Consider the following 12,394-nt stretch of genomic DNA (forward strand, 5'->3'; position numbering starts at 1 on the left):
AGTCAAAAAACCTATTTGGGCATTTACATCTGTTAAAGTATGTATATAATTAAGATCGAGGGCATCTAAATGCTGGCTAAGTAGATCAATGTCAATTCTCCTAAAATCTCTGTAATTAATGGTGTTGTCAAGAAAAATAGGGTCAAATTCATATGTGAGATAGATCAAGTCATGCTTTGAAAAAGCTGGCACTAAGACTTGGTCATATAAAAGAGTCTTATTACGATCATTTACAAAGAAAACATCAATAAGACTGTTAAGAGAATTGGAGAAATGTGTAGGTAAAGTAGAGTTCGCAGGAAACAGTCCAAGGCTCTCCATTTCTAGATGCCGCTCAATAAGCAGATTACTATTAAAATCCCCGGTTATTAAAACGTTGTTATATTTACAGCATAACGACGCCACCACTTCAACAAAATCAGAATTGTCAACTGTTCGATTCGGTCGGTAAACACACCCGAGAAGCATATTGGAAGCGCTTCGACTCCCGTTGACTTGTAAAAATAGGTATTCAACTGCACTTCCTGTTGGCTGTTTGCACGGCATGCCCCTCACGATCGGATCACATGTTTCCATTGCATCATTAATTTGAGGAAAAAACCACGTTTCAGAAACAAACAAACTTAACAAACTTAACAAACAAATACCTGAACTCTTCAATCTTTTTGCATAAACTTTGCGCATTTATATGGCAGATATGTAATGTATGTAGTGTATTGTAAGGTGGCAAACGATTCGTTTTTTGAAAATAAAGTGTCAAATTTGTAAGCTTGCCAGACAAGAATTTTGTACGCCCTACATTTTAAAATACCGTTGCAGGAAGTTGAACTTCAATAGAAAGCCAACTTTTAAATTTTTGTATTGCTTTAAGGGGTTATATACAGTTGTGATAGATGAAATAATCGATTTTTTTATTGCATATTCTTTAGGTATATACTGTTGAGAATACTCTCACAAAAACTCAAAACGATCGGAGCTTTACCTTTGCGGTGGACACGATTAATAAAAAACTATTAATCCGATCGACACAAAATTTTGACCACTTACTTATTATAACAAAAGCTAGTCCTTGAACGAAGGATTTTCAATTTTTTTGAAAACTTCTTTTTTTAGAGCATAAAATCCAAAATTATATACCTTGAAAAAGTACATTTTTTGTTAAAACCGTCGCCATTTTTTTTAATGAAAATTTTTACAAATCCTTCGTTCAGGGACTAGGCAATACAATATACTAACGAAATTTTTTTGAATTGGGGATTTGAAATGAACCGTTCTTGGGATATGATGTCCACCGCAAGTCTCCATCGAAAAAAGACGATCTTGGAATTTGGCCATAACATTTTTATTATATTATTTTTTTATGAACAAATTTTAATAAGTACCCAGAAACATGTACTAAACAACGCCGGCAAAACATTTTTAATAAGTATTTTTTTTGGTGTCAAAAAAACGGTAAAATTTCATTTTTTTGTGCGGTACAACTGTATATAACCCCTTAAGTATTCGTTTAAAAATGTAGTGCTTCGAGATTCTCGGCCGTGATAGACACGGGCGACTTTTGTAACTTATTAAGGGGGGAGATACATATAGAATTTTAAGCCTTTCAAGTTTTTCGGGATTTTTTTCAAATTAATAAGAAATTGTGTTGGGATTTCTTAACTTGGCATGTTGATTACATTGCTCTTATATAGATCCGATTTTTATGAAACTAAGTCTGAACCTAACTTAAATAGAATAGCTCAAAAACTATGATTGTGGCACTCTTTCAAAGTTAAAAATCTATTTCTTTCATAATTTTTTTGTTGTTTTTGGCAATTAAGAAATATTTAAACGTACAAATTTCTACAGTGGCCAATTTTATGACAAACATTTCTGTAAAAGCAGCATGATGATCGAGGCATTTTGAGATACACGATCCGCAGCTGAGGAAAACGTGGTTTCGAAAAAAGGCATTTAAAGTAATGGAATATATCTACTGCACAAGGAAGGAATTTTTATTTTTTCTATATGTATTTCCCCCCTTAACCCAGATGTAACATGCCTATGCCATACTATGGCTCATCTACCCGCAGATTTATGGGATTATTTTTTCTTTGCTATATCATCGATAAACATGAAGACAAGAACCATTTCTTGTGAAAAAAAAATCGAGATTGGCATTGTCATTAAAAAAAATCGTTTTTTCGTGTTTTAAATATATGTAAATGTCTGCATACATAAACCAAAATGCCACGTAAAAGTGTACAGAATGTAATGCTTGAATGGATCATAAACAATGCTATGCTTGATATCGTAATGAAGAAAAAAATACTGATTTTTTTATGAAAAATATCTGAGTTGCCTTGAATTTTTAACATTTGTATGGACGCGAAAAAAGCAATGAATTGTTTCGGACGGAAAACAATCTCTGTGTTATTCTTAGCCACATTGTCCAACAAACTATATGCCTGAAACCACGTTTGACCTTCCGAACTTGCAAATAAAAATACTGTTTTTGAGAAAAATATAGTATTGAAAAAAGGCTTAAAAGAGAACAAAACATTTTTAGCAAAGGGGAGAATTTAACTATGATTATTACTATGATATCATCAAAAAAATATCTCAAAAGTGAAACGAAATAAGTGGATGTCGCGTAATTAGGGTCCACAATAGTTATTCAGGAATCAGGAATCCCGAAATTCGGTCCAGAAATCGGGGGAGATATTACTGGGGTGTGACGGGTGATCGTAAATTAGGGTGATAAGTTGCTAATATCTAGGAATTGTATTCAGGAATTCGCTCCCCCGAATTTCGTTTAAGAAATCGGGACTCTTATTAAGCGGGAAGAAGTTACTGGGGTGTGACGGGTGATCGTAAATTAGGGTCCACAATAGTTATATCCAGCTTTTGTATCTAGGAAATGGGGTGAAAAGAGGGGAGGCATTCTGCTTAAGTGGTTGACGAGTAGGTTGACGGGATCGAACGTGGGAGAAGTTAGAAAAATAGGGTGAAACGAGGGGAGGGAATCTAGTTAAGCGGGTGAGAAGTTACTGGGGTGTGTCAGGTGATCATAGCGATATATTTGGGTTATCCTAGTTAATGGTTGAGAAATTACTGGGGTGTGCCGGGTGTCCTTTGCTTAGATTAAGAAAGTGTGGTGCTCACACGGGTACGTGTTAGAATGTCACGGGCTGTTGTCACGTCCAAAAGAAACAGCTGAAAGAAACCACCCTTGAAAAGGGATCCCTTTGCTTGCCACTGAGAAACAAACTCCCAAAGAAACAGCTGAAAGCAAGCACCCTTGAAAAGGGATCCCTTTGCTTGCCACTGAGAAACAAACTCCCACCCCAATAACAAAAAGAAGATGTTAATTTGAATTCAAGTATATTTTTATTTTTTAACTTTTTGAGCTGAAAGAAATAGCTGAAAAAAAAATCACCCATCCCCCAAACAAAAGAATATGTTAATTTTAATTTCAAATATATTTTTATTGTTTTATTTATTTTTTATTTGTAAATTTAAGGTTAAGATTTTTTATTTGTTAATTAAAGCAATAGCTTTAATTCTAATGTATGGTGCCTGGTGACATTGACATGTATCCGGGCCCTCTCTTACGTCATCGTCGGCCCAGGGACATGTTAGCATATGCACACCATACATAGATTCTCTCTCACCGACTCGATCCATCTGTTGTAGCTTGAAGAAGTCCATCTCCAGGGACTCCCGATGATCCTCAAAAATGAAGTCACCAAATTCTTCGAGGAAATTGGTGATTTCATCACACACGTGGTTGTTATTCATTCTGCTGCTGTTTCTTGTTGTTTCTTGATGTTGTTGGCGCTGTTTCTTGATGTTGTTGGCGCTGTTTCTTGTTGTTTCTTGATGTTGTTGGCGCTGTTTCTTGTTGTTTCTTGATGTTGTTGGCGCTGTTTGTCTGTTGATGATGTTGTTGTTTGTTGATTTTTGGTTGTTGATTAGTTGTTTGTTGTATAGTTGATTTTTTGTTGTTGTATAGTTGTTTTTGTTGGTTTGGTTTGTTGATTTTTGGTTGTAGTTTTGTTGTTATTCCAAACTTATGTTGCTGCTGCTGATATTATTAATCCAGACTTGTAATTCGAACTGAAGGTTCTTCCCAGTAACTTCTTACTTTTATCCCCTCTTCATATGGGGAGCAAAAAATTCCCACCATCCCTTCCCTCGCGATCATCCCTTTGAGAAAATTAGTTAGACAAATGCAAATGTGACTAGAAACCGAGTAGTCAACAACCTGGTTGCTAGGACACGGTTCACTTTAACCCCTCCCTCGACATCAAATATTCGATGGAATCAACCAATGAAAATAATGCAAGTCTAATTTCTTATATTAAATTTAAGGAAAATATTTTCATCAACCAATCAATTCGTTGCAACTCTAATTTCCTATATTAAATTTAAGGAAAATATTTTCATTTACCAATCAAAACTTTGAATTTTTTAATTTTCAAACTAAAGTTTAAGTTCATACTAATAATCTATCCTCAAAGTTATATTTAAGCTAGAATTTTACCAAATTCAGATCAGTGTTTTCAAATTTCTTGAAGTGACCTACTCTTTTTACTAGTTTCGAAAAACAGTAAAGTGATCTTATCAACGTGTGTACCTCAATTGAAAAGTGGCTTTGTGAAAACAATTAAATTAAAATTACAAATTAACTACATTACAAGTGACTTTGTGAAAAGAAAATAAAATTTAAAACAATCTACAAATTAACTACATTACAAGTGACTTTGTGAAAAGAAAATAAAAATTTCAAACTATCTACAAATTAATTACAATTGTAATTCTTTCCAAAATAAAAATTAAAATGAATAACCAAACCCAAAAATATTGTGAGTCATGCCGTCGTTTCATCCCGGTGGGAGTTCAATGGAATCACCATGCACGAACCGCGAACCACAAGATGAACGCTATGGTACCTTTGGATGGAAGAATCAAAATGATTTCGGATGGATTCAAGGGTCGAATCCTTCATTATATGTTTGTTAATGAAGGAGAGGAATTAAGATACCCGGAAGAGTTCCTCTTCGAAGCAGGAGAGGCTTTAAAATCGCATTTATTTAATGTGCTTCAAAGCTACATGTCCGGTAAAGTTAATTTTGAGCTTTTTGCGGAATATATGCTCGTGAAAGATGACGATTTAAAAACGGAGACTAAACAATTCCAAAGCAAAATGGAAGTTGTTACAAACCACTCGGATTTAGACCGCATATTCACCAATCACTCAGACCATCTGAAAATAAAAATGGAAGAGTTTCAGGAAAGGGATAGCGGGTGGACCCTACTCCGCATAATTCGATTGGAAATGAATTTCAATCAATTTATACCGCTTTCTGGTTCTTCATTTATCCCAACACCACCCAAGCTTTTTTCGAAAAAAGCAATAATTAATGTCCAAAATAAGAATGACTCATACTGTTTTAAATGGACTTTGATTTCGGCACTTACAAAGGTAGCAAGTAACCCTAGTATGTGCTACACATATAAAGTTGATATAAGGGCCGAAAGATTTGTTTTAACATCTGGAATAAATTTGGACTTCAGTGGGTTAACATTCCCGCTTAAAATAAAGGACATAGACATCTTCATTCAAAAAAACGTTACATTGAGTATTAACGTTTTTGGATATGATGAGGAAAGTGAAACTATAATTGGACCTCTTTATCAATCTGGAGTTGAAAAGCCGACGCACATAAATATACTTTTCCTGGAAGGAAACGGGTTCGGTCACTACACATGGATAAAAAATATTTCAAAGTATGAATTTTACTCGTTATAGACCTACTTTTACTTATTATGTTACATTACTTGTTTGATTTTTCTTTTATTTAACAGACTAATGTCTGCACAAAAAAGTCTACATAAGGAACGGACATGGTTTTGCAATACCTGCTTAAATTTTTCATCAACTGCAAGTCACGCACTTCGCCACAAGGAGCTTTGCAGTGGAAAGGTTGTCACTCTCCCAAAACCATATAAATCGACATTGAAGTATACGGCACTGCGTCATCAACTAAAAGTTCCGTTCGCAGTGTATGCAGATTTCGAGTGTATACTTCGACGTAAAAATATTGATGTAAGTCCTAAACTGTTTAATGTAAATGAACATGTACCAATTTCATATGCTTACTTTATAAAGTGTGCATATGATTCTAGCTTAGATAAATTTGTAATGGAAACGGGAGGTAATTCAGCCATAAATTTTGTCAATTCCCTTGTAAATAACTTAAAAACTATTCATACAAATTATTTGAGTAAAATTGTTCCCATAGTAATGAATCCAGAGGACGAATATGATTTTGAGTTTACCCTCAATTGTCATATTTGTGAGAGGGCTTTAGCGGATGATAGGGTTCGAGATCATTGTCATTATACAGGTAGATACAGGGGTGCAGCTCATTCGAAATGTAATTTAGAATTGAAAACGTCTAATTTTATCCCAGTTTTCTTCCACAATTTCTCCAAGTATGATTGTCACTTGTTTATCAAAGAATTAACATTAATACCTGGAGAAATTAAAGTTATTCCCATAAACAAGGAGCACTTCATTTCAGTAATGAAAAAAATTGAAAATGAATGTGGAAACAGTTTTGAGATAAGGTTTCTAGACACATTTAGATTTATGTCATCTACTCTAGATGCCTTAGCGTCCAATTTAGAAGATGATCAACTTAAATCAGTAAGCTCACATTTTAATTGTGAAAATGAATTTAGGCTTATGCGGAAGAAGGGTGTATTCCCATATGAATATCTTGATTCAGAGCATAGACTAGAGGAAACTAGTTTACCATCAAGAGACCAATTTTATAATCAGTTTACTGAAAAGCATTGTTCTCAAGAGGAATATAGTCATGCTGTAAAAGTGTGGACACAATTTTCCTGTAAATCTCTAAAGGACTATCTAGAGATTTATTTAAAAACTGATGTATTATTATTAACTGACGTTTTTGAAAATTTCCGTTTAATTTGCATGAAAATTTATTCTCTTGACCCAGCTCATTTTTATACAACACCAGGTTTATCTTGGCAGGCAATGCTGAAAACCACTCAAATTGAGTTACAGTTAATAACTGATATTGATATGTATAAATTTATACAAAGTGGAATTCGGGGTGGTTTGGTACAATGCTGTCACAGATATAGTAAAGCAAATAATAAATATTTAAGTGATTATGATGCTAGTAAAGAGTCATCATTTTTAATGTATTTAGATGCAAATAATTTGTATGGTTGGGCAATGTCTCAACCTTTACCTTACCAAGGGTTTAAGTGGTTGTCTCCCATAGACCTAGAAAATTTGGTAGTAGAAAATATTCCAAGCGATGGACATTATGGTTATATTTTAGAAGTGGATTTGGACTATCCATACAGTATCCATGATTTACATAGTGATTTACCGTTTTGTTCATCAACAAAGTTAGCCACTAATAGCGAAAAAGTAAAAAAATTAATTGCCGACCTCGGAAATAAAAAAAAATTATATCATTCATTATAAAAATTTACAGCAATGTTTGCTGGGTTGCAGCTAATAAAAATTCATAGAGGGATACGTTTTGAGCAAAAACCTTGGCTCAAAACGTATATAGACCTTAACACCCAATATCGTCAAAAAGCTAAAAATTCATTTGAAAAAGATTTTTTTAAATTATTAAATAATGCAGTCTACGGTAAAACCCTAGAAAATATCGAGAATCGCGTTGACATTAAAATAGTTTGTGATTGGGATCCTCCACAGAATAATAATAATAAAAGTGGTCGTAAAAAATTATGTGCACGAGCATTAATTTCCAAATTTAATTTTCAAAGTGCTACAAAACTAGAGAATGATTTTTATACAATTCAAATGAGAAGAATGTCATATGTATACGATAAACCCATGTATCTTGGGTTTACAGTATTAGAGTTATCAAAGTGGAACATGTATAATTTCCATTATCAGTATATGAAACCGAAATTTCAAGATAATATAAGATTAAATTACATGGATACAGATTCCTTCATCTATACAATTAAAACTGATGATTTTTATAGAGATTTTCGGAATGATATAGAATTCAAATTTGATACATCTGGTTATTCCGAAGAAAGAGCCAACTTATATAATTTTAAAATATGCAATAAAGCGGTATTAGGTGTTTTTAAAGATGAGCTTCATGGTAGACCAATGTCAGAGTTTGTTGGTCTCCGTCCTAAGGTTTATTGTTATAAAATTGATTCTATGGACAAAGCGTTTATGAAATCTAAGGGAGTAACGAGAACAGCACTAGAGTATCTAGATATTGAAAAATATAAAAAGGTTCTTTTCACTGAAAATCGAATGTATGGCGGCATGTCAGTTTTTAGATCTAAAAATCATACCATAAATACTTACAAAATGACAAAAATAATTCTCGATGGTAATGATACAAAGAGAAAAGTTGAGGGTGATAAAATGTCTACACTCCCTTATCATCATAAGGGTTTAATAGAAAGGGAACTCATATCAAATGTTCAAATCCTTGAGGGAGAGTCACTTGTTTTGGGGAGACAGGTAGATGAAATAGAAAGTCTTGAATTCCAGACTGAGGAACAAAAAACTTTACTCAAGCGTATAAAAACAGAAATTGAAAATGTTGAACATGATTTACTTTACAAGTCGCTTGAACTTGAAATGTTTTATAATGAATTGCCCCCCGATCCCAAAAAACAGAAACAATTTTAGATTTAACAATGCAAAATATTTATTTAATTAGTAAGTTTGATAAAAGGTGTTGAACAATAAAAATTATCAAAATATATATAAATCTTAAAAGGTGTTGAACAATAAAAATTAACAAAATATATATAAATCTTAAGCAATATATATATAAATGTTTATATTTTGTTAGTATAACATTAAGTTGAACAAATAACAAATACATTTCAATAAATTGAGTATTAAATATAAAATATTTGGGTGTGTTTTTAAATTTTTTTTTTTTGGAAATTTTTTATAAATTGGGTGAGTATATTTTATTTGATTGGTTTTGTACCCGTTGCCTATATAGATAATTACACAGTTCTAATTCATGTGGGTTCAGGTTCAGAATCCCTGTCTTGAACAGGTTCATCTTCTTCTTCAGCTGATTTTTCTTCCTCGTTTTTTTCCCTTATCTGTTTTAGATAATAACCCAACTCTACTTGTTCAGGAGTAATATCATTATTTTCATCACTCTCATCGCTATTGTTTAAGTTAATGTTTATATTTTGGTGATAAAGTTGTGTGATGTCATCATCAGTTAAATTAAAACTAGAAATATTATTAGAAATTGAATTTACTGAAACTACGTTAGATCCTAAAAGGTGAACATATTCAACTGAAATGAGAAAAAGAAAAAAAAAAACGAATTAATGAAATGAAATAATATATACTAAAGTAAATTAACTTGCCTTTTGTTTTGTTTATTATTTTATTTCCTTGAGGAATTTTTATATCCTTCTGAAATAAATAAGTAATATGTTATCCCTAATTCATATAAAAGTTGTTGCGGTTCAACAACTCGCTACACTCTAATAGACATAATTTTCCCCCATCAGAGTCTATACCACTCAAGTCTAGTTCCTCAATTGTTATAACCTCTCTTTTACTTATCTTGGGTGGAGGTGGTAAATCTATTGTTTTTGGTAGAAGTGGATAGTAAAAAAGTTCTTCATCAATTTCTACACAGTTTATTTGAATCTTATACATATCTAGATGACAATGTTTTTTTAACCTTTTTGAAACGTAATGGCACTGGATTCTTAAAGTGAAAAGGTCTCTATAACCGAGTTTATAATATCTATCGAAACCTCTGTTTCCTGTTACAATAGTTCCGCCCTCTCTATTTTCCCTTTCAAGCAAGTCTGATTTAAACTTCTCTAACAATTCCTTTTTAAGAAAAGAATATTTTTTTTCTACACTACGCTTCTCTGTTTTATTTAAAATTTTTGACTCTTCACTTACATTATCATTTTTACCATCTTCTTCATTTAGTGGCGTAAATGATTGTTTGGAGGGTGACGACAAATCATCGTATTCATCATAGATTTGGAAATTAGCTGGAGGGGGTGTTGATGATGATGATTCTTCTGTTGCTTCTGTTGATGATGCTTCTGTTGTTGTTGATGATGATGATGCTTCTGTTGTTGTTGTTTCTGTTGTTGTTGTTTCTGTTGTTGTTGTTGTTGTTGTTGTTTCTGAAATTAAATATCATAACAAAAGTTAGCAAAAATCGAAAAAGTAAAAAAGTAATTTGTGATTGTTATTTATATTGGTATTTACCTTGTGGTGCTTCGTCGTCTTCATCTTTTTTTAGTTTCCTCTCTTCTGTAATATAGCTTGCCATTGTTGGTTCTTCTGAAATTAAATATCATAACAAAGTTAACAAATCAAAAAAAAAAAATTTTTTTTTAATTGTTATTATTGTTTTGATGTTCTTACCTTGGGAGGTTTTTAGTTTACTCTCTAACTCATCAATGTTATTTATATTCGCTAGTGAACTGTTCTTAAATAGATACAATTTCAGCTGAATATTCAAAACATCATTGTTAGGGAGTAAAATTTGAATAATTGTGGTTTCCATTGTCTCGTTGTATGTCGTTAGATGTGAAGTGGGTATTACACCCATTTCCACTACTCCTATTACAGAAACTATTATTAAAAATAGTTTCATTATTTTATTATTATTTATTTTCACACACACACACACACACAATTATTAATAAAGTTTGAGTTTTTAGCTTTCACTTTCACTTTTATATGAGCAATTTGAGCTCCAATTTTCACCGTCTTGTCTTGCTTGCGATCGCTACTGAAAAAATCATAAGCGCCCCAGTGGTATTTATTTAGAATTTTCAGTATATAACTCTTATGTAAACGAATAAAGGGATGGGGCAATCATTCCTAAATATGCTGGCGAACCAGTCCAACAAACAGAAACAATATATACAAACCTTGAGTAAACATTCTTATAGCCCTCCACACGCCCTCCACAGAAAGCAGAACATTCTTATCGCCCTCCACAGAAAGCAGAACATTCTATCAGTCTTTGCGTGTGCGTATGTGGAAACTATTTTTGATTTTGTATACGTAGGGTGCGGCCCTTCGATGCGGGCGATTGTGTCTGGAAACTATTTTTGATGATGTGTACGTACATGAGCATGCGAGTCTGAACATAATTATAGAAACCACTTGTAATGGAAGATCTTCGAAGTCTTTGCGTGTGCGTATGTGGAAACTATTTTGACTTTGTATACGTAGGGTGGTGGGGGATTTTGGCTGGAGACTATTTTTGAACTTGTACATAAGCTGTTACATGAGCATGCCGGTCTGAACATATTTATTTTTCTGTTGCTGAGTTGATTAGTATATGGAGTATATATTCTTTTATTTTCAATCCGAATAAGAGTTGCTCTATAAAATATTATCTTTAGATTCCCAGCTATCATATTTTTTTGAAAACCCCAACCAACGTACACGGACTTTATTCCCGTCTCTCTTTATTATTTTTTCCACTAAATATTTGTCTGGGAAACGAGTTTTTTTCAGTTCTTCTTTGTAAAATCCACCTTGTATTGGAGTACCTTCAAAGTCTTCCAACAAGTATGTGGTAGGGTATGTGTTTTTCACACTTGTTTTTTTAAAAATTTCTGTAGTCCAATTCGGTGTATACCCCTTTTCAAACACATGTTTATATTTACTGATGCGTACATAATCTCCATTACGCAATTTCCCCACACTAAACATTTTGAGATGATTGTAGGCTGTTTTCAAAATGTGTTTTTCATTGGAAGAATTGACGTCAATTGGGGCGACCTTAATTGTTCTATGTGGTCTTTTGTTGTATATATCAATTAATTTTCTATACATATCAACCCACTTGTATGTTCCGCTTAAACTAAATTCACGCCACATAAGTTCCTTCAAACTTCTGTTGAAGCGTTCCACAATTGAAGCTTTTACAATTGAATAGGTAGAATAATGGTTTATTCCATATTGTTTCATTAACGCGTTAAATTGTTTGTTAAAAAATTCAGTTCCATCATCCGTTTGTAAATTTTTTGGTGTTCCACGTCCAGATTTGAAAATTTTTTCCATTGCCATTGAGACATCTTTAGCGCTTTTTGATTTTAATGCTTCTCCCCAGGCATATTTGCTAAAACAATCCACAACAGTCAAAATATAAAAATATCCTCCGTTAAGCTTTGAATACTTTCCCATTTCCACTAAATCTGCTTGCCAGAGGTCATTTATACCCTTTGTCACTACCCTTCGACGTTTAAAATTACGTCGACACGGAGCATGAATTTCTTTAACAATACCCAATTTATCACTCATATTTTTTGGTACTAGAACTTTCTTACTATTGGAGTTGCAGTACCT

The 12,394-nt window shown here is 32.9% G+C and overlaps 1 protein-coding gene across 5 annotated transcripts; it reads right to left on the reverse strand.

Moving 5' to 3' along the window:
- Positions 1–8,710: 8,710 nt before the first annotated feature.
- LOC138912747 (uncharacterized) lies at positions 8,711–10,979 on the reverse strand. Of its 5 annotated transcripts, none has more exons than XM_070214038.1 (5): positions 10,454–10,944; positions 10,295–10,369; positions 9,977–10,209; positions 9,424–9,469; positions 8,711–9,350 (listed from the first exon to the last, which is right to left on the reverse strand). In XM_070214038.1, exons 1-5 carry the CDS (start codon positions 10,683–10,685, stop codon positions 9,061–9,063), a joined length of 876 nt encoding a protein of 291 aa, XP_070070139.1. In that variant the 5' UTR covers positions 10,686–10,944; the 3' UTR covers positions 8,711–9,060. The 5 variants fall into 5 exon arrangements, 3 of the variants coding, with proteins under 3 accessions (XP_070070139.1, XP_070070138.1, XP_070070140.1); XM_070214037.1 differs by having other exon boundaries at positions 9,424–9,472; positions 10,454–10,837; XR_011418304.1 differs by having other exon boundaries at positions 9,424–10,209; positions 10,295–10,366; positions 10,454–10,979.
- Positions 10,980–12,394: the final 1,415 nt, after the last annotated feature.

This window comes from Drosophila takahashii, chromosome 2R (assembly GCF_030179915.1).
Source record: "Drosophila takahashii strain IR98-3 E-12201 chromosome 2R, DtakHiC1v2, whole genome shotgun sequence".
NCBI lineage: Eukaryota > Metazoa > Arthropoda > Insecta > Diptera > Drosophilidae > Drosophila > Drosophila takahashii.